At 40.8% G+C, this 27,180-nt stretch overlaps 1 protein-coding gene and 1 pseudogene across 2 annotated transcripts in view; both read left to right on the top strand.

The window, feature by feature from the left end:
• Positions 1 to 329: 329 nt before the first annotated feature.
• The window catches only part of FMO1 (flavin containing dimethylaniline monoxygenase 1), a 37,182-nt gene continuing 10,331 nt past the window's right edge, over positions 330 to 27,180 (top strand). Inside the window, exons 1-4 of one of the 2 annotated variants that reach the window (XM_040263528.1) lie at positions 330 to 409; positions 8,762 to 8,899; positions 21,067 to 21,255; positions 24,395 to 24,557. In XM_040263528.1, coding sequence (XP_040119462.1) covers positions 8,768 to 8,899; positions 21,067 to 21,255; positions 24,395 to 24,557 — 484 coding nt within the window. In that variant the 5' untranslated portion in view covers positions 330 to 409; positions 8,762 to 8,767. Of the gene's footprint in view, positions 476 to 8,761; positions 8,900 to 21,066; positions 21,256 to 24,394; positions 24,558 to 27,180 lie in introns of both variants that reach the window. The other variant, XM_040263527.1, reaches the window with a different exon arrangement.
• On the top strand, positions 25,913 to 26,008 carry LOC120880690 (annotated as a pseudogene).

Raw genomic sequence — 27,180 nt, 5'->3', positions numbered from 1 at the left:
AGAGTGAATCTAAAGTACATATCACCAGTATTTATCTTAGCATTTCACTGTTGCAATTAATCAAGTTAAAATATAAATAATGGCTAAACTTAGATTGCAACTTCTGCATAACATTCCTTATCCTAGACAGGGTTCATCCAGTGTACCCGGAATGCCTAGGACAACACTGGCTCTGGATCATTCAGTTTCATTTCTGCAAACTCTTAACTGTGGCCAGGACTTGGCATCAGGAATTTCAAGTACATAAACAACCAGATATAACCTCTGATTCTTTTGCTTTAGGGAGGTGGGGCCCAGATTTTTCCTGTTTTGTTATTGTGCTTCAAGACAGAGTCTCCTCAGCAGAATGCCACTCCCTTGATCTGTGGAGAGCTATAAAGTCACTCCCCATCCCAAAGGACAAAGAGGGGTAAGTGCTTGAGTACTTGTAACGGCACCGTAAAGTCAGATAGTATCAAGTCTTCTGTGTACACTGGTAAGTACATTGCTGGGTAGACTACTAAGTGATTAATCAAGGGGAAACCATGTATTCCTAATGCAAAGGGAAATCAGTACTTTTTCTTAAGAGCTTCCATTAATAGCTTCTAACTTGGTGTCAGACAATGCTTTGGGGGTTTGTCTACCAAATATTGGCATGAGCTCGGAGACAGAGGCAATGACCCCTCCCTTTTGAATCTGATCAATTTATATTGCATGTTGTCTTTTTATCACTCAGTTAAATTCACAGGAGTATTAATTTTAAGCGTTTCAAAACTCTCTTGTAGATATCCGGTTGAATGCCATCTGATTTACAGATGGAGAGACTGTCTGTCCTTTGTTATTTGCTAGTTTCCCCTCCAACCAAGGGAATATCTGTGGCCTTGTAACTGGTATGGTGAATTTAGAACCTGGCAGAACTTTTCTTATCAAGTGGTTGTGTTTCGGAAGAGGCTAGAGGAGGGGGAAACAGCTGCTGGAGGTTAGAAATCCCAGAGCAGGGCCAGGGCCATCCTCTGGGATTTCTAACCTCCAGCAGCTGTTCCCCCCTTCTCCAGCCTCTTCCAAAACAACCACCTGATAAGAAATGTGTGTATATGTCCATGTGTGAGAGAGGGGACGAGAGACACAACATAGGACAGAGAGACAGAGAGAAAGGGGAAGGGGCGAGTGGGTAATGTACAAATAAAGGACTGGTTACAAGTCTGTCTGGCTTCCCTGGAGGCTCAGAGGTAAAGAATCTGCCTGCCAGTGCAGGAGATGAGAGTTTGATCCCTGGGTTGGGAAGATACCCTGGAGAAGGCAATGGCAACCCTCTCCAGTCTTCTTGCCTGGGAAATACCATGGACAGAGGAGACTGGCAGGCTACAGTCCATGGGGTCGCAAAAGAGTCACAACTTAGTGACTAAACATGACTTAGCGACTAAACAAGAAGCCTGTCAGCACCAGTGAAGATGGCTTCCTTTGAAATACATAGATGAGTCACACCAGAAACCTTTAACACTGGTTAACTGCTGGACTAGGTATAGGATAGTTTGCATTTCTTGACACCAGTAGATAAGGTCTCCTGATCAATTAAAATACATTCAGAAGGAAAGACTATAACCCAAAGATTCCCAAACCTCCTAGGTTCAAGGGACTCTTTAGTGTGCAAGTAATTTTGTCACAGGGCCCCCCAAGCTATATTTCCTCTTATTAAATAGTCACATCCAAACAACTTATGTATTTCTGTTCTTTGTATTTGTATTTTTATTATGTTCTCTATTTATACTTTTGTTCTTTTTCAATCAACCTTGTAGTTGTTTGAAATAATAATACACAAACTTAAAAGAAAGTGGTATTTTTATTTTATATTTGAATAATCGCAGTTGATAATGAGGTACACAGCACTGCTCAACTCTTGGAATCAGATCAAATATTCATTTCCTGTTCTACCTCAGCTGTTCACTTTTTAACATTGCAACAATCAGAGACCTAGCTTTGCAAAGATGTTACATCATGGAATAGAACACATCCCTCTCTGATATAAAAATTGTGAACTACCTCCAGCTAATACTTTGGTATTCAACAGACATGGAGTATTACTACGCTTTCCTCAAATCTTTAAAATAATTCAGTACCTCTGCACACAATTCTGGGAATGACAGCCCTAGCCTCATGTTCTAACCCCCTATATCATCCTAATAAACCAACAGAGGCACTCAATCTCACACACGCACACAGCAACACGCCACCCAAGTGTATATATGTCAATCGCAACCAGCTTCATTTTAGAAGGAAACTGAGACACGGAAACAAATTACTTATATAACATCACACTTCTGGCAATTAGCCAACACTAAACTCCCAGCTCAGGTCTGCCTCCCAAGTACCCTACTTTCCCACAGGAAATCCACAGGGATGTTTACTTCTCCAAAAGGCTGGCTGGTACATTATATTTTTGCTTCTTACTTCTTTTGAAGTAGAGGCAGTGATGTAAAATGCTTAGGAAAACACCAGTGGTTTGCTTGTAACCCCCATGGTTAAAAATCGGTAACTTTGATGTAACCGACAGTAATTTCTCAACTCATTTAGCAATTTTGTGTTGCTTAAGTTATTTTGTTTGATGTTTTTTATAAACTCACTTTCATCCAGTAGACACTTCACCAATTTGGTCATACTTTTTCTTTTTATTACTTCTTTCATATTTAGTCAGCTTTGATGAGGCTTTCTTCATTGAAATAATAATGATGATGATGATGATACACTGCTTTTAAAACCTCCGGCAAAGGAATGGCCAAATTTTTATTGTATATTCACATTAGAAGCAATAGTATTTTTAATATTCATTTTGCATTAGCATGTGAAATAACACTAATCAGTGGCATTAGAGTATTTTTCACCTTAATAAAATTTCCTCTCTGTTATCAATCACTTTGTCTAACCTACAGCAGTCACTGACTAGAAATGATTTTTAGTTAAAAGAAATAATAAAGACAGACAATACTTTTTCTAAAAAGCACTTATTAATTTTTTTAATCACTTTGGTTTCATAGAAGTATCAATACTTGAAGGAATGACAGGAAGCATTAATTTTCATTAGCATGTGAATGCAGTATTCACCTTGAGTGCATATGTGCTCGTATATGCTCATGTTCGCTTTTCCAGACATGAGAACAATTTATGTGAGACTATGGAAACACATCAAGTAGATCTGAAATGAAAACGTAAAGAAATAAAAAGAAAAGTCCTGGAGGCTGATTTGAAACCTATTTTTTCTCCTTTTATCTTTTTCTCTCTTTCCTTCTCTTATCATCAATTCTTTTATTTCCCTACTCATTTCCTTCACTTGCTAGAACACAACATTTAGCTATATATTTCTAGTTGCCCCAATACTCTCTTATTCCAAATAAATAAACCCAAAATTGTCAAGGCAGATATCTACAAAAATATCAGATTCAAGAAAGTGCTCCTGAATATGTAAAAATAACATAGCAACTTCTGTTCTGAGATAAGAATGTCCCAAGTACTGTGCTAAAGTGTTTTACACATCTGTTGATTCATTCCTACAACAGGTTCAACTTCTAGCTACATTTTTTATTTATTTTTATTGGAATATAATTGCTTTACAATGTTGTGTTAGTCTCTGCTGTACAGTAAAGTGAGTCAGTTGTATGTATACATATATCGCTTCCCTCTAGGGCCTCCTTCCCTGCTCTCCCGCACATACCATCCACCTAGGTCACCACAAAGCACCAAACTGAGTTCCCTGTGCTCTACAGCAAGTTTGCGCTAGTTATCTATTTTCCATATATCTAGTGTATTTTAACTTATCTAGTGTACTCTTGCCTGGAAAATCCCATGGACCGAGGAGCCTGGTAGACTGCAGTCCATGGGGTCACTAAGAGTCAGACACGACTGAGCGACTTCACTTTCACTTCTCACTTTCATGCATTGGAGAAGGAAATGGCAACCCACTCCAGTGTTCTTGCCTGGAGAATCCCAGGGACGGGGGAGCCTGATGGGCTGCCATCTATGGGGTCGCACAGAGTCGGACACGACTGAAGCAACTTAGCAGCAGCAGCAGCAGCAGTGTATATATGTTCTTGCCAGGAACAGAGGATCCTGGCAGGGTTCAGTCCATGGAGTCACAAAGAGTCAGAAAAAAATCACACACACACACAGCAACACGGTAACCAAGTGTATGTATGTCTATCACAACCAGCTTCATTTTAGAAGGAAACTGAGACACAGAAACAAATTACTTGTATAACATCACACTGCTGACAATTAGCCAACACTAAACTTCCAGCTCAGGTCTGACTCCCAAGTACCCTACTTTCCCATAAGATATCCACAGGGATGTTTACTTCTCCAAAAAGGCTGGCTGCATCTGGCCCACACTGAGTAGCAGTGATGACCTGGGGAGGGAATGTCTATGGATTGTACATTTGATAGAAAGTTATTCTGAGGACAGACTGTCTGACCCAGGATATTAGCTCCCAGAAGATACTCAACTATTTTTTTAATTAAAAAGATATAAGGTGATGAATTAATTTATTTTACCTGTCAGGAAATCAACCCATTGCCAAATATTTATGCAACTACTAGTCCAGGCCAAGCATGCAGCTAGATGCTATGAGAAAATAAGAGACTAGTCAAAGAAAATGGCCTTCTGTGAAGAAACATATAGGCTTATGCAGAAAGAAGACGAAACACATACAATCCAGTAAATCAACACAGTAATGTAGTCCTCTCATGTGGGGAACATGCTGTTTCTTACAGGAGTCAAAAAAAATAGCCCTTCTTAGAGTCCAGCCTCCATAGAGTCAAGTGGTCATGATGCCTCTACAGCCAATCTCTGGCCCTTACTCTCACTGCTACCTCTCTCTGGAGGGCACTTCCTCCACTCCTCTGCCCACTGGAGTTCTTTTCATCATTCAAAGCCTGGAGCAACAGTACACTTCTGTGTTTCTTTCCTACTTCCCCAAAGTCAGTATTACCACCTCTTTCATCACGCTCTTATTGCAAAGCACACGTGAAACATATCTCTGTGTTAGCCCTTGACACAGAATGTGGTATTTATTTTCAAATCTTACTTTCCCACTGAATGACAGCTAAAGAAGGCATCATGCCTTATTGATTTTTTGTACCCCTGAATACCTTGCCTAGGGCTTAGCAACATAGAAGCCCCTCATTGAGTGTTTGAAGGGTAATTAATCAGAAGATGAATCATAGAATCTGGCTTGATAAGACCCTCTAGGGCATTAGATTCCACCCTCCACATTACCTACTAATTTCCTACTTATGAAATCTCCCCAAAAAACCATCATACAGACTCTGAATGAACAAAATAAATATCAGAGCTTGAAATGCTGGAAAATGCTTATAGTGACCTAAAATTTGCCTCCCTATAAAATCTTCAAATCCATAATTGGCCATAATTCTAATCTGTCCATGATGATTCTTCAAATGTTTAAAGGCAAATATTTAAAGTACTGTGTCAGGCCCTTGGAATAAGAGTCAGTACAGATACTCACTTTTATAAAGTGAGCTCAAGGCAATTCCGTTAGCAGCTAAACCATGACTTCCCCCAAAGGGAATCTACTCATTTTCCCCAGTAAGTCAAATCCAGCTGAAGCAAATTGGCTCTATAACACTTTCACATGATACCTAAACAAATGGGCCTTTTCATTTCATTCAAGAAATATTTGTGGGGACTTCCTTTGCAGTCCAGTGGTTAGACTGCACTTCCACTGCATGGGGGCAAGGATTCAATCCCTGGTTGGAGAATGAAGACCCCACATGCACACGGAGTAGCCAAAAAAATAAAAATTTTAAAAACATATATATATAAAGAGAAATATTGGGGGGTACTAAGCATCAATTGCACTCATCTCACACACTAGTAAAGTAATGCTCAAAATTCTCCAAGCCAGGCTTCAGCAATACGTGAACTGTGAACTTCCAGATGTTCAAACTAGTTTTAGAAAAGGCAGAGGAACCAGAGATCAAATTGCCAACATCTGCTGGATCATCAAAAGAGCAAGAGAGTTCCAGAAAAACATCTATTTCTGCTTTACTGACTATGCCAAAGCCTTTGACTGTGTGGATCCAACAAACTGTGGAAGATTCTGAAAGAGATGGGAATACCAGATCACCTGACCTGCCTCTTGAGAAACCTATATGCAGGTCAGGAAGCAACAGTTAGAACTGGACATGGAACAACAGACTGGTTCCAAATAGGATTTGGAGTACATCAAGGCTGTATATTGTCACCCTGCTTATTTAACTTCTATGCAGAGTACAGCATGAGAAACGCTATGCTGGAAGAAGCACAAGCTGGAATCCAGATTGCCGGGAGAAATATCAGTAACCTCAGATATGCAGATGACACCACCCTTATGGCAGAAAGTGAAGAACTAAAGAGCCTCTTGATGAAAGTGAAAGAGGAGAGTGAAAAAGTTGGCTTAAAGCTCAACATTCAGAAAACTTAAGATCATGGCATCTGGTCCCACCACTTCATGGGAAGTCGATGGGGAAACAGTGGAAACAGTGTCAGACTTTATTTTGGGGGGCTCCAGAATCACTGCAGTTGACGATTGCAGCCATGAAATTAAAAGACGCTTATTCCTTGGAAGGAAAGTTATGACCAACCTAGATAGCATATTCAAAAGCAGAGACATTACTTTGCCAATAAAGGTCTGTCTAATCAAGGCTATGGTTTTTCCTGCGGTCATGTATGGATGTGACAGTTGGACTGTGAAGAAGGCTGAGCACCGAAGAATTGATGCTTTTGAACTATGGTGTTGGAGAAGACTCTTGAGAGTCCCTTGGACTGCAAGGAGATCCAACCAGTCCATTCTAAAGGAGATCAGTCCTGGGTATTCATTGGAAGGACTGATGCTGAAGCTGAAACTCCAATATTTTGGCCACCTCATGTGAAGAGTTGACTCATTGGAAAAGACCCTGATGCTGGGAGGGATTGGGGGCAGGAGGAGAAGGGGACGACAGAGGATGAGATGGCTGGATGGCATTGCCGACTCAATGGACATGGGTTTGAGTAAGCTCCAGGAGTTGGTGATGGACAGGGAGGCCTGGCATGCTGCGATTTTGGGGGTTGCAAAGAGTCAGACACGACTGAGCGACTGAAATGAACTGAACTGAAGCGAAGCATCAATTACTATGTTCCAAGCGCAGCCCTAGACCCTGGGGTTACAGCAGAGTACGAATCAGATGAAGTCTGAATTTGAACTACTACTCTGTGTCTCAGTCCTGAAAAACAAAAGATGTATATTCAGTTTTGTGGAACAAGCTCATCTGTGAGACAAGGAAATGCAGATGTTCAGGAAGGTAGTATCTTTGAGGTAATTTTGCATCTACTCTTTGATCCATCTGGTTTAAAAATTTACTAACTTGGGGAGAGAAAAATGTCACAGAAAAATTGGGGGGAACAATAGCTAAAATGACATGATAAAGAGTTAAGCTTGTGTGTATTGACCAAAATGCTATAGGAATTTAAAGAACAGAGGCTCAGTGATGGGAAAGGCAAAGAGGAAGCTGATTTAGGGAAATGTTTTTATACTTACAATAGCTTCTATTTATTGAGCATTTTCTATGTCCCAGGAGCACTTCTAAGCCAACTGTCATGTGTTGTTGACTCACTTGATTCTAACAAAACCCGCAAGGAAAACACTACCATTTTCTTCACTTTTTATGATACACAGAGGAGTAGAATAATTTGCCAAGGTCACAGTGTGGTCCAGAATCTGGTTGCTTAACCCAGAGGTTTCCAACCCCCTGTGGCCTGTTAAGAACCCTGCCACACAGCAGGAGGTGAGCGGAGGGTGGGTGGGCAAGCAAGGGCAGCAACACTTCATCTGGCCCTGGCCATCGCTCCCCCGATTGCTTTCATTACCACCTGAACCATCCACACTGGAAAAACTGTCTTCCACGGAATCATTCCCTGGTGCTGTAAAAGTTGGAGACCACTGGCTTAACCAATACATTATATTGCCTCTCATCATTCTTACAAGTTCATGTTAACTCATGGCCAAGGTCATATACCCCTCCATCAGTGCCAGTGGAGACACGATGGTTTCCTAGAGGTGAATCAGGACCCTGTGGAGACAGGAGGAGAGTTCTCCATGCCTACCTTTCCACCCCACACCTTCCCTTTCCCACTGATGACCATCCACTGGCAGCAGGCAGGAGAAGGACAACAGCACAGCTGGAACACTGGCAGCTTGCCAGGGACAGGGACCAGCCCAGGGCAGTGCTTTAACAGCGCTCGTGGTGGCCAGTGTCTTGGCTCTGCATCTCAACCCCACTCCACCAGCTTCTGCGTGACCTCGTATCACAAAACACCAATCTGAGATTCGATTTCATGTGTTTATAAAAAACTGAGTTTGCCAAGGTGATCCTTTCCTGGGCTGCTGCTCTATTATTTCACTCGAGGGTTTGTGGAGGAAGGCTGGAGGCAGCAGCACAGCGCAGAACGCGAAACTCCGTGTACTGAAGGATCCGATTCCAGCTATTCTGCCAAAAGCTACAGTCTTGACAACTGTACTGTTATTTAGCACCAGTTCTGAGTGAGGGGGTGGGAACATACGAAGCACAGGGTTAAACCAGTGACCTGAACATTGCCCTCCTCGCATTCACAACACCAGAAACCAGCTACAGAGGATTCAAAAGGGGCAAATCCCTTAATCTCTCCGATTCTTTTTCCTGGTTCGCTAGAGCAGCCAAGGATGGGGTGGGGCTTTCATTTATGAATAACTGGTTCTGCTTCATTGTCCCCACACAGGACAACATGGCCAAACGAGTTGCGATTGTGGGCGCTGGGGTCACTGGCCTGGCTTCCATCAAGTGCTGTCTGGAGGAAGGGCTAAAGCCCACCTGCTTCGAGAGGAGTGATGACCTTGGGGGGCTGTGGAGATTCACCGTAAGTAGGGTTTCCGTGACTTTGTTGTGTGTCTGTTGGAAAAGGGTTGACTGGTGCAAAAAGAGATTGAATTTCTTCCACAAGGGCTGGCACTCATGAGGAGGAGATAGAAACATCTGCTGAACAGGGAGACAGAAAGGGCCATTGAAAAAAATTTTTTTAATATAAATTTATTTATTTTAATTGGAGGCTAATTATTTTACAATATTGTGTTGGTTTTGCCATACATCAACATGAATCCACCACGGGTATACAGGTGTTCCCCATCCTGAACCCCCCTCCCCCCTCCCTCCCCATACCATTCCTCTGGGTTGTCTCAGTGCACCAGCCCCAAGCATCCAGTATCCTGCATCGAACCTGGACTGGCGATTCGTTTCATATATGATATTATACATGTTTCAATGCCATTCTCCCAAATCATCCCACCCTCTCCCTCTAAGCAGGGCACGGCCTGAATTTGGGTGGGAAGTGCATCAGCTGCCTTATAAACTACACCCAAAGCCAAGAGGAAGAAAGATGCCCACGAAGGGTAGAAGAGTATGAAGTGGCTGAGACAAGCCAGGAAAGCTCAGGACAAGGGAGGCTAAGAGCAGAACTCTGGGAGTCTGAAGCAAGAAACTGCAGTGTGGGGGCAACGGTATGAATACAGTGCAGGAATTTCTGCCTCTGCCTGCAAGACTGAGTCGCTTATACCAACTTCTTTTTCCAACCCTGCTCTATCTGAAGTAAAGCAGCATAAGATTCAGTGTAGGGGAGTTCTGTACTCAAGGTCTTGTGGTCCAGGCAGTTCCCACCCATGCCAAGAACAATCACAAGTAAAGGATGTGAGTTTGGAGATTTTTTGTTGCTGGAGGAAAATAAAAGTAATATTCTCAGGACTACAGTATAGATTGGAGAGGGGAGGAGGGAGGAGAGGCAACTATAAAGCCCATCCTTGACTGGCCTGGGACCCAGGAGAATCACAGGGGCCCTGCTGAAGGTCAGTGAAACTCTGTGAACTCCACAGCTCAGCCAGACAGTTTTTGCATCAGATTTCCTCAAACCTCCTATTTTTCCTTCTTCTCAGGAGAACAAGAACATTTCCCATGAGCTTTAAATGTGCTAAGGAGAAAGATGTCAAAAGAATGAAAAGGAGCAAGGTGTCAGATATCCTGGTCTCAGAGCTCCTAAGAGATTAAGAGAAAGACCTAGCAGTCTATTATAGAAGGGTAGGCCCTGGAACAGGAATAAAGCACTCATTTTCTAATTCAGTGAGCAAAGCTCCAGAGAGGCCAAGGGTGCTAGTTTCAGTTCAGTTCAGTCGGTCAGTCGTGTCCGACTCTTTGCAACTTCACGAACCTCAGCACGCCAGGCCTCCCTGTCCATCACCAACTCCCGGAGTTCACTCAGATTCACATCCATTGAATCGGTGATGCCATCCAGCCATCTCACCCTCTGTCGTCCCCTTCTCCTTCTGCCCCCAATCCCTCCTAGCATCAGAGTCTTTTCCAATGAGTCAACTCTTCACATGAGGTGGCCAAAATATTGGAGTTTCAGCTTCAGCATCAGTCCTTTCAATGAACACCCAGGACTGATCTCCTTTAGAATGGACTGGTTGGATCTCCTTGCAGTCCAAGGGACTCTCAAGAGTCTTCTTCAACACCATAGTTCAAAAGCATCAATTCATCGGCACTCAGCTTTCTTCACAGTCCAACTCCCACATCCATATGTGACTACTGGAAAAACTTTAGCTTTGACTAGACAGACCTTTGTTGGCACAGTAATATCTCTGCTTTTCAATATGCTATCTAGATTGGTCATAAAACTTTCCTTCCAAGGAGTAAGCGTCTTTTAATTTCATGGCTGCAATCACCATCTGCAGTAATTTTGGAGCCCAAAAAAATAAAGTCTGACACTGTTTCCACTGTTTCCCCATCTATTTCCCATGAAGTGGTGGGACCAGATGCCATGATCTTTGTTTTCTGAATGTTGAGCTTTAAGCCAACTTTCTCAGTATCCTCTTTAACTTTCATTAAGAGGCTTTTTAGTTCCTCTCCACTTTCTGCCATAAGGGTGGTGTCATCTGCATATCTGAGGTTATTAATATTTCTCCTGGCAATCTTCATTCCAGCTTGTGCTTCTTCCAGCCCAGCGTTTCTCATGATGTACTCTGCATAGAAGTTAAATAAGTAGGGTGACAATATACAGCCTTGACGGACTCCTTTTTCCTATTCGGAACCAGTCTGTTGTTCCATGTCCAGTTCTAACTGTTACTTCCTGACCTGCATATAGGTTTCTCAAGAGGCAGGTCAGGTGATCTGGTATTCCCATCTCTTTCAGAATCTTCCACAGTTTATTGTGACCCACACAGTCAAAGGCTTTGGCATAGTCAATAAAGCAGAAATAGATGTTTTTCTGGAACTCTCTTGCTTTTTCCATGATCCAGAAGATGTTGGCAATTTGATCTCTAGTTCCTCTGCCTTTTCTAAAACCAGCTTGAACATCTGGAAGTTCACGGTTCACGTATTGCTGAAGCCTGGCTTGGAGAATTTTGAGCATTACTTTACTAGCATGTGAGATGAGTGTAATTGTGTGGTAGTTTGAGCATTCTTTGGCATTGCCTTTCTTTGGGATTGGAATAAAAACTGACCTTTTCCAGTCCTGTGGCCACTGCTGAGTTTTCCAAATTTGCTGGCATATTGAGTGCAGCACTTTCACAGCATCATCTTTCAGGATTTGAAATAGCTCGACTGAAATTCCATCACCTCCACTAGCTTTGTTCATAGTGATGCTTTCTAAGGCCCATTTGACTTCACATTCCAGGATGTCTTGTTCCAGGTGAGTGATCACACCATCGTGCTTATCTGGGTCATGAAGATCTTTTTTTTTTTGTACAGTTCTTCTGTGTATTCTTGCCACCTCTTCTTAATATCTTCTGCTTCTGTTAGGTCCATACCATTTCTGTCCTTTATCAAGCTCATCTTTGCATGAAATGTTCCCTTGGTATCTCTAATTTTCTTGAAGAGATCTCTAGTCTTTCCCATTCTGTTGTTTTCCTCTATTTCTTTGCATTGATCACTGAGGTAGGCTTTCTTATCTCTCCTTGCTATTCTTTGGAACTCTGCATTCAGATGCTTATATCTTTCCTTTTCTCCTTTGCTTTTCGGTTCTCTTCTTTTCACAGATATTTGTAAGGCCTCCTCAGACAGCCATTTTGCTTTTTTGCATTTCTTTTCCATGATGCTAGTTTAGTCCCAGCATAAACCAGCTTGGCTCACATAAAGAAAAACTGCATATCTTGAAATGTGTCCAATCACCGAATGTGACCATCAATGCACAGAGACCTCCCCAAGGGGCCTAGGGGAAACAGAACTTCTGTTCCTGTGATTCAAACCACATACCTTCCAATAGACAAGCAGAACCTGACATGTATGCCATAATTCTAGCCTCTCATGGCCATTGAAGACACTGCTAATCAAACACTATTAGGGCTCAGGGACTCATACTCAGACATTTGTGACCCTTTAGACTATAGCCTGCCAATCTCCTCTGTTCATGGGGTTTTCCAGGCAAGAATACTGGAGTGGGTTGCTATTTCCTCCTCTAGAGGATCTTCCCAACTCAGGAATCAAACCTGTGTCTCCCATGTATCCTGCATTGCAGGAGATTCATCTCTGAGACATTAGGGAAACCCAGTCAAACACTATGCCCTTCACCTAATTAACCTCAGAATCCTTCTTAACACAATACCCCAGATTACCACTAATTAATCTGATGGGTTAGCATTAATCCATCAGAGTTGAGAGCTGGCTTGCAGAATAAATTGCCAAAATAGAGGGACAATTAGTAGAATTGTTTGGTTAAAGTAATCTCAGTCAGCAAAATGTAAGCCCAGAGACCTTGGGATACCAGAGAAAAATGCCCCTTATGTCAGTCACATATACCCAATTATTAACACACTAGAAAAAAAAAAAAAACCATTGATGAAGAATCAAGAGAAGTGTATTCTAGATCCATCTGTGCCCAGCTGGCTATGTAATTGGACAGGTCAAACACCTATGCACAAAGTACTGTGAGGGACACAAAAATGAGAAACAGTCATCCTGCCCTGCAGAGCTACTACGAGACTGATAGAAAAGGTCAGGACTTGCAAGTCGGGAGCAGTACTATGGACATTTAAATGAGGTCAGGATAACATTCACTTGAGGGAAGCCAAGGAAGGCTTCATGAAGGAGATAGTGTGTGATGGACTCTGGAAGATTTCAACAAGCAAATGAGATTGAATGGGAAATACCAGGGAGGAGATTGTAAAGAAAAAGTACTGGGCTTGTTGGAAAATAAAAATAGCTTATTGGTGCGTGGAGTATGAAAACATGGAAGCATAGGACAGTGGTGGAATGTTTGAGGATTCAGACTCCATTTAGAAGGAGCTTCCCTGGTGGCTCAGCTGGTAAAGAATCTGCCCACAATGCAGGAGATGAAGGAGATGCTGGTTCAATCCTCAGGCGGGGAAGATCCCCTGGTGGAGGGCGTGGCAACCCACCCAGGATTCTTACCTGGAGAATCCCATAGAGAGAGGAGCCTGGAGGGCTACAGTTATTAGGGTCACACAGAGTTGGACACAACTGAAGCAACTGAGCACACAAGCACGCGCTCCATTTAAAAGCAGTGTCTTTCTTTGTTGCTATTGTGTTTGTTTTGTTTGCATGATAGGAAGACCCATATATGTTTCTCTCAGGTAAAGAGAAAATGCCAGGATAACAGGAAATGACTGAATACATTAGCCCAAATTGAGACAAAATCCTAGCAGTAAAAGGAAGAAGTAGAATTGCAGATCCAAGTGGAAGGATTTGGCTTGGGAAAGTGCAGAGGCACACTTTCCTCAGAGACAGGGAAGGAAGGAAAAAGGGAGATGGACAGGAGAGGCTGAGGTGGGGGAAGAAGACCCAGGAGCAAGCACAGTGGGGGCCTCAGTCCTTTCAGGAGAACACGGCATCTGTGGAGGCTGAAGAAGTCAGGGTGGAGAATGAAGGAAGAAAGAGGTCACTGCGAGGCAAGTGATAGCACATCAAAAGAATGAGAAAGAGGGCAACCCAGCAGTAGCCTAAGTAAAACGGCACCCTATTAACAACCCCATTCAGTCCCCATTACCTCATCTGTAAAATGAGAACATGGAGTCAGTTTAAAAGATAAAAGCTAAATTACTAGGGTCTTGGGAGGCAGGAAAAATCACCTCCACCGTCATTCAGCAGCTCTCTCTTGATACAGAAGCCTCTTTAAGGCACCTCTGTACTACCTGGAGATTCCTCTAAAGCCTGATTGAAAATCTTATAGGGGACTTTCAGCTCTAACGTGCTATGAATCTCCTGAGTCTTTCTAGAAAAATCCCTTCCAGCTCCTACCCCAGCAGATACACACACACACACACACACACACACACACACACACACACACGTCTTTGCAATCAAAGCAAGTGGCACATTCAAAACCTGTAGAATTAGAGTCTTCCCAGGCAAGGGCTGTCCTTGCCACAAAATGTACAAGGGTTATCTTTAGGACCTGTTCTGGGTGGAAGGGTCCACAAAGCAAAAATAAACAGGCAAACTGCAGAAACCTAATAAAACAAATATGGAGAAGGTTTCCATTTACAAATGGAGAGATGCCCTCAACATTATAGAGATTATGGACTACTGCAGTTTAATTCAATATTGATGTGGGCATAACTCTGGCCTCTTCTAGACCACAGTCCTAAAGAGGAAGCAGACAAAGGTTGCAACGGAAAACAAAGCCCGTTTCTTTTCCAGGGTGGTTGGGCGGGGCAGGGGTGGGGGGTGTGGGGGGTGGTTGGCAATGCTTCAAAAGAAAAGAACCCACTTGTGAGCACCAAATCCAGTGGCAGCAGAAGGCAAGTGTGGAACATCTGTTCTACAACCAACTCTCTCAGGCTCTGGAGAGGGAAAGGAGGCTTAGAACAGTAATGCTAAAGGCTGATTATTCAACTGTAGAGGAATAATTGAAGGAAAACATGCCAGGAATTATCCTGTCGCTCATAACTAATATTACTCTTAGAGTGTTTTAGGTTAGGAAGGAGCCTTGAGAAATCGCCTTCACGCAGAACCACACTGACATCGTCTAGAGGTAATTATACTATGCCGACAGAAACACATTCTGCTTCACCCTTCACATCTCTGGAACAATAATCCTCCCCTGGAATGACATTCTTCCTCTGTGCATCAAGGTCTTTCCCTCCACACATGTAACCTTTTGCTTATTCCAGTTATTGAGCACCCACTATGTGCTTTGTGCTGTGCTGTACTTAGTCACTCAGTTGTATCAGACTGTTTGCAATTCCATGGGCTGTAGTCTGCCAGGCTCCTCTGTTCATGGGGATTCTCCAAGCAAGAACACTGGAGTGGGTTGCCATGCCCTCCTCTGGGGGATCTTCCCAACGCAGGGATCGAATCCAGGTCTCCTGCACTGCAGGCAGATTCTTTACCAGCTGAGCCAGCAGCGAAGCCCAAGAATACTGGAGTGGGTATCCCATCCCTTCTCCAGGAGAACTTCCCAACCCAGGGATTGAACCGAGATCTCCTGCATTGCAGGTGGACTCTTTACAAGCTGAGCAACCCAGCAAACCCACGAGGCACCTTATGTACCACATATTTTTGGATTCAGTGAGGGCAATGATTAAGTATAATACTTTACCCCTTAAATCATTGAAGGTTTCTTTAGGTGTGTTCAGCCTAACTCTTACGGGGGCTGAAATGATCTGTTAAATGGATACCTTTTTACTTCTTCTTAAAAATTTATTTTTTAAGTTCAGTAATCTTAGTAGGTTTCATTTTATTCATATATTAAACAAACATTTATTGAATTCATATCATCTTGGAATAGATCCACCTGATAGGCCCCTACCCTCTCATGGGGTTCCTCAAGCCTTCTCTGAGGTTTCCACAGCCTGCCTGTGCTGTAGATCTGAAGACAGATCTATAGACTGTGGACAGGCTATATATAGGCAGTCTGAATATAGGGAAAAGAAGTGACAAAGTAAAATGGGCTCTGACTGTTCAAAGGAGAGGAAAAGAAGGAAACAATTGTTCTTGAGAACAAGAGCTGTGAACAACCTAGCTCAGGGTTCCCCACACTCAGCGTTGAGAGAAAGTCTCTAATGTGTCTATATAGTAGTCACTTTAATTATCATTTTATATCCATTTTTTAAATGAGAAAGGAGAGACCTCTGACCTGACAAAGCTTTCTTCCCGTTGCCAACAATCTTCTCTGGAGGACATAGAACTTGAGAAAGTAAATCTCCGTGATAATTGTAGAAGAATAATACAAAACAGTTAATAGTTTTTGAGAGCTTATCAGGCACTGATCTAAATGCATTCAGTTCAGTTCAGTCGCACAGTCATGTCCAACTCTTTGCGATTAGAGCTATCGTTTCATTTTATCCTAGGGTTATAGGTACTATTTTTATTCCTATTTCGAGAGGAGAAAACTGAGACACAGAGAACTTAAGAAAATTCCGAAGGTCACCCAGCTAAAAATGTTCTGCTTAAATATGAACCCAGGCTGTCTGACTCCAGGACCTGTGCTGTCAAGAACTATACTCCATTCATTTCCAGAGTCTGTGCCATAGTTCAGGAATAAGGGCATGCAAATCGGGGACTGCTCATGAAATCCCATGAAGTGTTCTACTGAATATAATGTCCTTACTATTGTATTGCAGCACCAAGTGGACCAAGAAGCCCAAAACCCCTCCATTCTTGCCCTTATTATTTCCCCTTTTTCTCCTCTCATTCGGGCTTCCCTGGTGGCTCAGACAGTAAATAATACACCCACAATGCGGGAGACCTGAGTTCGATCCCTGGGTTGGGAAGATCCCCTGGAAAAGGGGACCCACTGGAAAAGCTACCCACTCCAGTATTCTGGCCTAGAGAATTCCATGGACAGAGAAGCCTGGCAGGCTACAGTCCATGGGGTCACAAAGAATTTGACATGACTGAGCGACTTTCACATACACACACCTCTCATTCAGTTGCCCCTTCAAGACAAAAATGTTTCCCCTAAGTGCCCTCATCAATTCTCAGGAAAAACATGCGCCCACACACAGCATACCATGACAACTGGCAGACTAACATGGAGAGAATGCCAAGAGTGCCCGCAGCCAGGGGTCCCAGTGGGGCCTGGGAATCACTGGGACATTTTTTTTCACCGAGGCAAAACCTGGAGGGGAGGCTTAGGACTTGCAGACCTCATTCAGAAGTGCCATGGACCTGTAATCTCTGTATACACCTTAAACACACCAGACCTTGTGTTTTTACCAAGAGAAACGAGCAGAGGAGGAAAGGGAGCATGTTGGATTCCACCCTATAGGCTGACATCTGTAATACATTCTTTCACAATAGGCTTCAGTGTTTCCTGTAAAGTTTTCTTCTTCCTGCTTTTACAATTATCTTCCAAAATTTTGCAAAACAAAGTTGGTTTTGGTTTCTTTATTTTCTATTTTTGTTTTTGGGTTCAATTGTTTTAAGGTCTCCATGGTTTCATGACTTATCCAATTTCAGTGAGTCGGCACTGCTCTTTGATTTTTAAACATGCCATTACTAAATGCTTTAAAGTTTCTTGAACTATTTTTATGAAAATCTTTACAACAAGATATTATATACATCTCTACCCTTCTTTAACAGTGTATATTCCAAATTTAGCCTTTTGTTATTGCTAACTAGAAATTGGCAGTATTAACAAAGTATTGCTTACAATATGATACTCTGAGATGCCAGAGAAAAGTGAATGAGCTTTGGTCACACACTGGCTGATCCCAGAATGTTTATAACTGATGTTTTTATCCTTACACTCTAATTGTTTCCCTTGCTGTTTGCTCTCACTTCTCAATATTACAGCTCTTTAGAGCTAGTCACATTCCCTTCATTCCTATAACCCAGAAGAAACTTGATCATGTTTAACTACATCAAACCAACACTAAATTTAATTCTAATACCTGGCTTCAAGTTTAAGGATGGTCTAAAGCTGTGCTGTCCAGTAAGGTAGCCACCAGCCACATGTAACTGTGGAATGTAGTCGATTTGATTAAGGAACTGAATTTTTTATTTCATTTAATTTTGATTAATTTTAATTTTAAAGCCAATACTCAATTCAGTTATTGGTGAATCTTTACACATTTGTTAACAATTTGGGTATGCAAATCCACTTTTTGTGAAAATTTAGCATTTGGATTCAGATTTGTAAAATATACACTAGACCTAAAAGACTTAATATGAGAAAAAAAAGTTCATACTTCATTAATAATTTTGATTGATTACATATTGAAATTATAAAGTTTTGGAACTATTGAGTATCCTCTTTACCTTTTTTAATGTGGCTATTGGAAATTTTTAAAGTGCATGCGTGGCCTACATCCCACTCTTATCAGGTAGGACTGCTCTAGAGTCTTGTTACTCAAAGCATGGTCCATGACCAGTAGCATCTGCATGTGAACTTGTTAGAAATACAGAATCTCAGGCTCACCCAGACCTACTAAGTCAACATCTACACATTAATAAGACTCCCCAAGCAATTCTTAATAAGATTCAGAAGTGCTCATCTAGAGAGCTGTGATTCTCAAGCTGTGGAAAAGAATCAGATTTGTTTAATTTCCAAGGAAGTATAGACAATTATATTTGTCAAATACAATAAAAAGAGCTATAATAAGGTGAAAATGAAACAAAACATAAATTCAAATTTCTTTGAAAGTGTGTACAAGGCAATCACTGTAGAGAATCACGATTATACTTGCGATTTTTTGCCAAACAAGACATTATGTGTGAAATACCAGTTCTCCATTAAACACCTATAGCCACACTTTCTCTATGCATTGTACATATTAATACTTAAGGCTTATAATGTGGTAATTAAGCTTGCTTCTTGTTTGTCATTTTATCTAATCTGGACTGGATGGGCGACAACACTCCTCCCAAGACCTAACATATATCTAAACCATTTCTAAGTTTTGTTTAACAGCACACATAGAGAAATAAGGCTCACAGAATAGAAGAATGGACTGTCCAAAAGTCTGTTCTATACATCTGTGTCTCTTGGACTCTGTGGGAGAGGGAGAGGGTGGGTTGATTTGGGAAAATGGCATTGAAACACGTATAATATCATGTAAGAAATGAATCGCCAGTCTAGGTTCGATGCAGGATACAGGATGCTTCGGGCTGGTGTACTGGGATGACCCAGTGAGATGGTATGGGGAGGGAGGTGGGAGGGGAGTTCAGGATTGGGAACTCATGTACACCCATGGTAGATTCATGTTGATGTATGGCAAAACCAATACAGTATTGTAAAGTAAAATAAAGTAAAATAAAAAAAATTTTTTTAAAGAATGGAATGGAAGAAGAAAATTCAAAGCAACCTCAGCAAGCTCAGGATATTCATTTTTTTAACTGCTATCCAAAGTGAAGCAAGTGGCACTGTATTTTTAAAACTTATCTTCAGTCCTTTATCAGTAGTAGTCAGTTCTGACCATTTATTCTGTAAAGTTATAATCAAATATCAATTATCTTCCAGTCAAAGAAAATAGCTTATAGCTTTTATGAACTTTTGGGTAACAGGTTTCAAACCTTGAAATGTCACACACAGTAATGGAGTCCTACTCACATGACTACTACACAGTTCAAATCCCACACAACTCATCACATGACTTAGACAAAGACAAGATGGATCCCGTTCATCACCAAGGAGTCTACATGCGTGAATACTGAACAATGTCGAATTATTGCTATAAAAGTTTTAAGATGCTTACCCTCAATTTCTGTACCTACATTGTCATAAACTGGTAGCAAAGAGTTCATACCAGTCTGGCTCTTTGAACAGCACTGCTTTAGATCTTCCTACAGAATAAAAGATCAGGATTTAAACAGTCATCTTTCTCGGAAGCCATTTAGATTCTAGTTTTCTAGATGTGTTCTGGATAAATAAGACTGTCAGATGTAGAGCCACAGATAAGCAAGATAAGGTGAACTCATCAGTTGATGAGATCTGTATCATTAATTCAAACTACAAAGATATGTTATATTTTATTTTCTGTTATCACAACACATGTCACATTTCATGCAGCTCTAGATTCACACCTTTTGAGGGAACAAAGTATGTCCTCTCCATATGTGAGGTTTATGTTCACATTTCTACTTGATTATAAAAATGATTTTTATTTCACAGGAAAAAGGAACTATACATATCCAAGATGGCAAATAATATTAAAATGCTAAGAACTTTCCCACTGAAATTAGAACAATCCTTTATAATACATCCAAAAAAACAGAGACAATGTATACACCTAAATGAGTAACTAAAACTGCCCACTATCCAGCCTTGTAGTATTAGTTGTCTGAGATGTTGTTATTTGCTAGTTATTTAAGTTCAAACTGGGATGGGAAATTCTTAAGCATTTTGCCATGCTTGCAGTTGTCCAGTCTGGAAACCCTTGACCTGCTTCTTCTCCCAAACCTTAAATCTAATCAGTTTCATAATCCTATGCATTCTACCTTTCTGCTACCTAACAAATCCCATCTCTTTCAGTTTCAGCTATCATTGCTTTTGCTCAGGTTCTCATTGGCAATTGTGTGGATTTGTATTTCAAGTTCTTAACTAGCCTCATTCCCTTCCTTTCCAGATCCCTTTATCTTTTATAAAACCAGATTTATGTTTTCAAAATTTAATATGAATCACTTCCATCGATTTCTACAAAATTCAAATTCCTTAATTTTAGATACAAAATCCTTCATAATCTGAATGCCCTTTCTCCATAATCCTTTTGACAATACCTCATGAAATCAACATACCTAGCAACCATTCATCATCTAGAAACTACTTCCCGAGTCTGGTGTATTTCCATATTCTCCTTTATTTTGCAGTGATACTGTGTAAATCTAGACAGGTAAGTTTATCCTATGTTTGTTAGCACATAATGATGAAATTGTAATTCTGATCATGATATTCATCATTTTTCAAGTTAAGTGCAGGTTACCAAATCCCATTAGAAAGTAGAAGGTTGCATACATAAATTGTCTGGGTCACCTTAATCTTAGTCAATGTTTCAAATGTCTAAAACTTAGTATTCATTTCATGTGTGTGCACAAAATATGCACACATGCATAGACACTCACGTGCATGCACTGCTTGTACAGGAACATGTTGAAGAAGGCAGAGCCAGCCTCTACAAGTCTGTGGTTTCCAACAGCTGCAAGGAGATGTCTTGTTACCCGGACTTTCCATTCCCAGAAGATTATCCAAACTATGTGCCAAATTCTCTATTCCTGGATTATCTCAAAATGTATGCAAACCGGTTCAACCTCCTGGAATGCATTCAATTCAAGGTAAGAAAGGCACAAAACATCAGTTAGCAGTCAGGAAGTGTTTCCTACCTATTTTGTGTTATCTCTCTCTACCTGGGGTTCTATAAATGACAGAATGAACTGGCAAGACCAACAACACCTGGTTGGATTCTTTTCCCCTTTTACTTACAATCACCCTAAGTAAATCTGGAAGTAGAAGTGAATACTTGGTTTAAGGATTCATGTGTAGAATTTTTTTAGTTTGCAATGCTTCCATCCAAGTATCCAAATGGACCTTAAAAATGTCAAACCGCATTTTCAGTTTGGGCCAAATGCCTATACACAGGGACATTGAGAACTTCCTACCAGCTCCAGGGCTCTCCCTTTTTACTGTCCGTTTATAGAAATGGATGTGTGCACTGGCTCATACACAAGAGAACCTCACTGTTTGCAGGAAGCCCTTTCTAGATATCTTTGGAATTAGAAAAATCTTTGACATGGTTCTTCTCATTGACCATACCCACCTCCTTTCCCATTTTAGGGGAAGAGACAGGAGGTAGGTAGAAAGACAGAAGCAAATAAATATATCCTCTTTCTTTCTTCCCTGGAGAATCCCATGGACGGAGGAGCTTGGTGGGCTGCAGTCCACGGGTCGCAAAGAGTCAGACACAACTGAGCGACTTCACTTCACTGCACTTCTTTCTTCCTGTTTTTCCTTTCTCTGCAAGAAACACATGAAAATTCATGTGATTCTCTTCTCTTATTACTCTCCCTATAAGAGGTAGGGATGGTTAGGAATTCATGGAGAATTACACAGAAAAAGTAACATGAGTGGAAAGATTGGCCAAAACAAGTACCATGTAAGATTCACCTTCACAACCTTTAAAGTGTTCCTGATCAAAATGAAATCACTATCTGTACCTCCATATTCATTTCAGCATTATTTACAAAGGCCAAACTATAGAAATAACTTGTGTCCATTGATGGATAAGTGGATAAAGAAATGTGATAGATGATTAATAGATAGACAGATAGACAATGGAATATTATTAGCCATGGTTAAAAAAAAATTCTGTCACTTGCAAACACATGGATGAACTTTGAGGGCATTATACTAAATGAAATAACTCAGACAGAGAAAGACAAATTTGTATGATCTCTTTTATACGTAGAATCCAAAAAATAAAAAGGGACCTTCCCTGGCAGTCCAGCAGCTAAAACTCTGAACTCCCAATGCAGGGGGCATGCGTTCAATCCCCAGTTGGGAAACTAAAGATTCCTCATGCCCCCGAAGCATGGGCAAAACAAACAAACAAACAACAACAACAAAAAAAAAAACCCCAAACTCATAGAAATAGAGAACATACTGATGGCTGCCAGAAGTAGGCTAGGGAGTAAGGGAAGGTGGTCAAAAGGTATAAACTTCCAGTTATAAGACAAATTAGTTCTGGAGATACATTCTATATTGTGTAAATCAACTCTGGAGATGTATTGATAATTATACCATACTGTATTTTTAAAAATTGCTAAGAGAATAGATCATAAAAGTTCTTATCAGAAGAAAAAAATTGTAACTATGTGGGGTGATAAATGTTAACTAAACTTATTGTGGTAATCATGTTAACATATGCACACATGTCAAATCATTAGGTTGTACACTTTAAACTTTTACAGTGTTATATGTCAATTATATCTCAATAAAACCAGAGAAAATTAAAAGTACTCTAGTTGTCCAAAGAATATTTCATCCTACTTCCTTATTTCATGAGACAGAGTAAGAATAAAACAGTACCATAATTGATGGATATAATCCATAAAATTATTTTTAATGTATCAGAATTTCTGAACCTGAAGCATTTCCTTTGCTACATGCTTTCCAAACCTGTTTTAAAATATATATATAAAACTGGATGTTCACCAAAGTTTTAAGAAAGTACACACAAGCAGCTGTCTGTGAGAGGTTTTGTTTTTCCTTCCTCTCTATACATTCCAAATTTTCAATGATAAATTCAGTATTTTCAAGATAAAAATAAATTTTATTTTGAATGATTTTTTAATTACCTGAAAATTTACGTTTTAAAAAGATGATTGCTAATACAAATGTAGACCCCAACAAGCACTTCAAGTATGATAAAACAGACAGTGAACCATTAAGTGGGACTTGAGAAGTCTATCTTTGAAACCTGAAGAGGAAAATGAGGCATCAAAGTCTCTTTCATGCTTTTAAATTTGACTTGTAAATTTCTTTTATATATTTTCTGAATCAGAACCTCATACCCATGGACATACATGTACTTTAAGAGAACAAAAAATAGACTACAGTTGACCCTGGAGCAACATGGGTGATTAGAGGTGCCAACTCTACACAATGGAAATCTCCCATTTCCTCCATTTCAGCGCTGTCTCTGTATCCACAGTTCCACATCCGTGGATTCAAACACTTATGAATCCTGTTTACTGTAATATTTACTGTTTTTTTTTAAAATCCACATATAAGTGGACCTGCACAGTTCAAACCCATGTTGTTCAAGAATCAGCTGTATTTGAAATTCAGACAACTCCATGGAAATTCACGCATAAAACGAGCACTTTTCCACAGTTCCTCCAGTCTGGGCAAATTTCAGTACCATAGCCTATAAGGCCTTTCATAAGCTACTTGTGACCAGATTTATATTTTCAATTATATACTATCCATGTCTCCATTAAAGGGACTGTTGAAAAGAATTGTCTCGAGTCCCTTCGCTGTTCACCTGAAACTACCACACCATTTTTAATTGGCTATACTCCAATACAAAATAAAAAGTTTAAAGTTTAAAAAAAAAAAGAGTTGTCTCTATAAGAACTAGACATGGCAGAAAAAGAATTTCAAAAACACAGAAATACCTAGGTTATAATCTTGGTTCTATTACTCATTGTGAGACTTGGAGAAAATCACTTAAAATTTTTGGACCTTATCACCTCTCTTCAATACCCCTCTACAACTCTAAGTTTAGAATACTTCCATCCAGAAAATTGTGATTAACCTGAGAGCCCAATTCAATATCTAGGGTTATGCTTATTATATTTATAATATAATAAATATGTATGTGCTCGAGAATATTTGAAATAATTGGCATGTCAGCCAGCAAGCCCTTTCTGGAATCTTGAAAACTATTAACCATGTCTATGATTCTTTTTTCAGACAAAAGTCTGCAGTGTAAGAAAACGCCCAGATTTTACTGCCACAGGCCAATGGGAGGTAGTCACTCTGAGCGAAGGGAAGCAAGAGTCAGCCATCTTTGATGCTGTCATGGTCTGCACTGGTTTCCTTACTAATCCATATTTACCACTGGACTCCTTTCCAGGTATAGCCCTTTCTACAACTGACTTTAATTTGTCTTATGTGAGCCACCCTGATACTGGATTGTTCTGGAAATACACTCCTATTGATTTCCTCCATTAAATAAAGTAGTGAGGTAAGAGGGTTTTTTCCCCTGACCAGCGCTATTTGGGCAGATTTTGGTTTTCATCAGTTTCAAACAAGTTATGAGTACCAAAGAGCAGAATGAATAACTATGACACAGTTTTATGCTTCACTGAAGTTCAGTGTCCATCTCTAAGTAACTGGCAGCACCAGAAAGCCTTCTAAGACATAGGAGGCCTAGACAGTTTGCTAGCCTCGGCAGGAGTGCATTGACAAAGGTGAGAGTAGAGGTCAGAAGCGTCAATCCGTGAATAAAGGAAAAATAACTTGATTTTTGTTTGTTTATGTCTATGGGTCATGGCAGTTAACTAGATCAAAGGTTTATGGCACTGTTAATAGTCACCAGGGGCATAAGTCTTGGGAGGCAAATTAAGACATCTTTGGGCCTCAGTTTCTTCATCTGGCTTTTGCAACCATGATTCATTTATGTCAAATTTCAATTGGATTACAACTCAGAGGGAATAGGAAATCCAGTGGTTTGGTTTATTCAATCTGCAGCAAAGGATTCAAAAGGTTCAAACTTTAGCAAATTTTTCTCTGAATCATCTAAATATCACTTGCAGTGATCACAAGACTCAGTTCACAATTAACTCATCTACCTCCAGTGATACTTGGTCTGCCCCCAGCGGTTACTGGTCAGGCCATGTTAAGATAAAACATATCCTGAAAACTGTCATAGACTATAATCATTTAATTGGAAAGCAGTCCAGCCTTCTTCCTGGTGCAGGAAACTCTTCAGCATCCCTGAGAAAGACTCAACAGCCTCGGCTTAAATGCCTTCAACTATGAATTCTTTCCACCTCACCCATTTCTTGCCTGCAGAGAAAACCCCTGAGTAGGCAAGTTACTCCAACTCCCAGGTAGGAGTATCTGGTACAGGATCACTCCAAGAATCCAGAAAATTTCATGACATAGAGAGTACACTGTGTTTATTGCTAAGAATACAGAAGTGGATAAGACAACACATCGCCTGCATGAAAGGAATGAAAAGAGTTTTATAGGGGTCCAGTGGAGGAATCGCAGTCTACATATGACCTGTAATGACAGCAATACTCACTTTACAACAAATTCATGTACTTGAAATGGTCCTGGACCTGCCCTGCAGATGCTACTCAAGTCAGGTCAGATTAGGATAAAGTATAGCTTGAAAGCAATGGAGCCAATGTGCTCAGTTTAAATAAGAAGAGCTTAGGACCAGGAGGTATAGATTCCAGGCTATACAGTTAAGAAGCTATGATCCTTTTGAAGTTCATAAGCATGATGATTGGGTGTTCACACTGTTGCATGACATGTTCAGTTCAGTCGCTCAGTCATGTCCGACTCTTTGTGACCCCATGAACCTCAGCACGCCAGGCCTCCCTGTCCATCACCAACTCCTGGAGTCTACCCAAACTCACGTCCATCGAGTCGGTGATGCCATCCAGCCATCTCATCCTCTGTTGTCCCCTTCTCCTCCTGCCCCCAATCCCTCCCAGCATCAGGGTCTTTTCCAATGAGTCAACTCTTCGCATGAGGTGGCCAAAGTATTGGAGTTTCAGCTTCAGCATCAGTCCTTCCAATGAACACCCAGGACTGGTCTCCTTTAGGGTGGACTGGTTGGATCTCCTTGCAGTCCAAGGGACTCTCAAGAGTCTTCTCCAGCACCACAGTTCAAAAGCATCCATTCTTCAGCACTCAGCTTTCTTCACAGTCCAACTCTCACATCCATACATATGACTACTGGAAAAACCATAGCCTTGACTAGATGGACCTTTGTTGGCAAAGTAATGTTTCTGCTTTTGAATATGCTATCTAGTTTGGTCATAGCTTTCCTTCCAAGGAGTAAGCATCTTTTAATTTCATGGCTGCAATTACCATCTGCAGTGATTTTGGAGCCCCCCAAAATAAAGTCTAACACTGTTTCCACTGTTTCCCCATCTATTTCCCATGAAGTGATAGCACCAGATGCCATGATCTTAGTTTTCTGAACACTGAGCTTTAAGCCAACTTTTTCACTCTCCTCTCTCACGTTCATCAAGAGGCTTTTTAGTTCCTCTTCACTTTCTGCCATAAGGGTGGTGTCATCTGCATATCTGAAGTTATTGATATTTCTCCTGGCAATCTTGATTCCAGCTTGTGCTTCTTCCAGCCAGCATGACATGTGCTCCCTCCTAAGCCTTGTTAGGACACCAGCACATTACCCATCAGACGTCAAAAAAAAACAAAACAAAACTATATAATCTTGGGCTTTCCACTTAACGGTTCTAAGCCTCTGTTTTCCTTCCTAGAAACTGGGGTTTGACCTACCTTACCCAAGAGCATATATCACAAATCAAGCAAACAGAACTCTATTAGTATTTGCCATCCTTCTCTATATCCATATTACCAGCCACTACCAATTGGTTATTTCAAATCCATGGATAAATTATTATTAAGGAGCCTTTGAGCACTAAAATTTCATGACGTTAGACTTGAAATGGAGTCCTCTAAACCTCATCATCTCTCTCTCTGCCCCATAGTAGACT

The sequence above is a fragment of the Oryx dammah genome, unplaced genomic scaffold (genome assembly GCF_014754425.2).
Source record: "Oryx dammah isolate SB20612 unplaced genomic scaffold, SCBI_Odam_1.1 HiC_scaffold_21, whole genome shotgun sequence".
NCBI lineage: Eukaryota > Metazoa > Chordata > Mammalia > Artiodactyla > Bovidae > Oryx > Oryx dammah.
The sequence above is the reverse complement of the archived record's forward strand: the minus strand, read 5'-3'. Positions and strand labels throughout refer to the sequence as shown.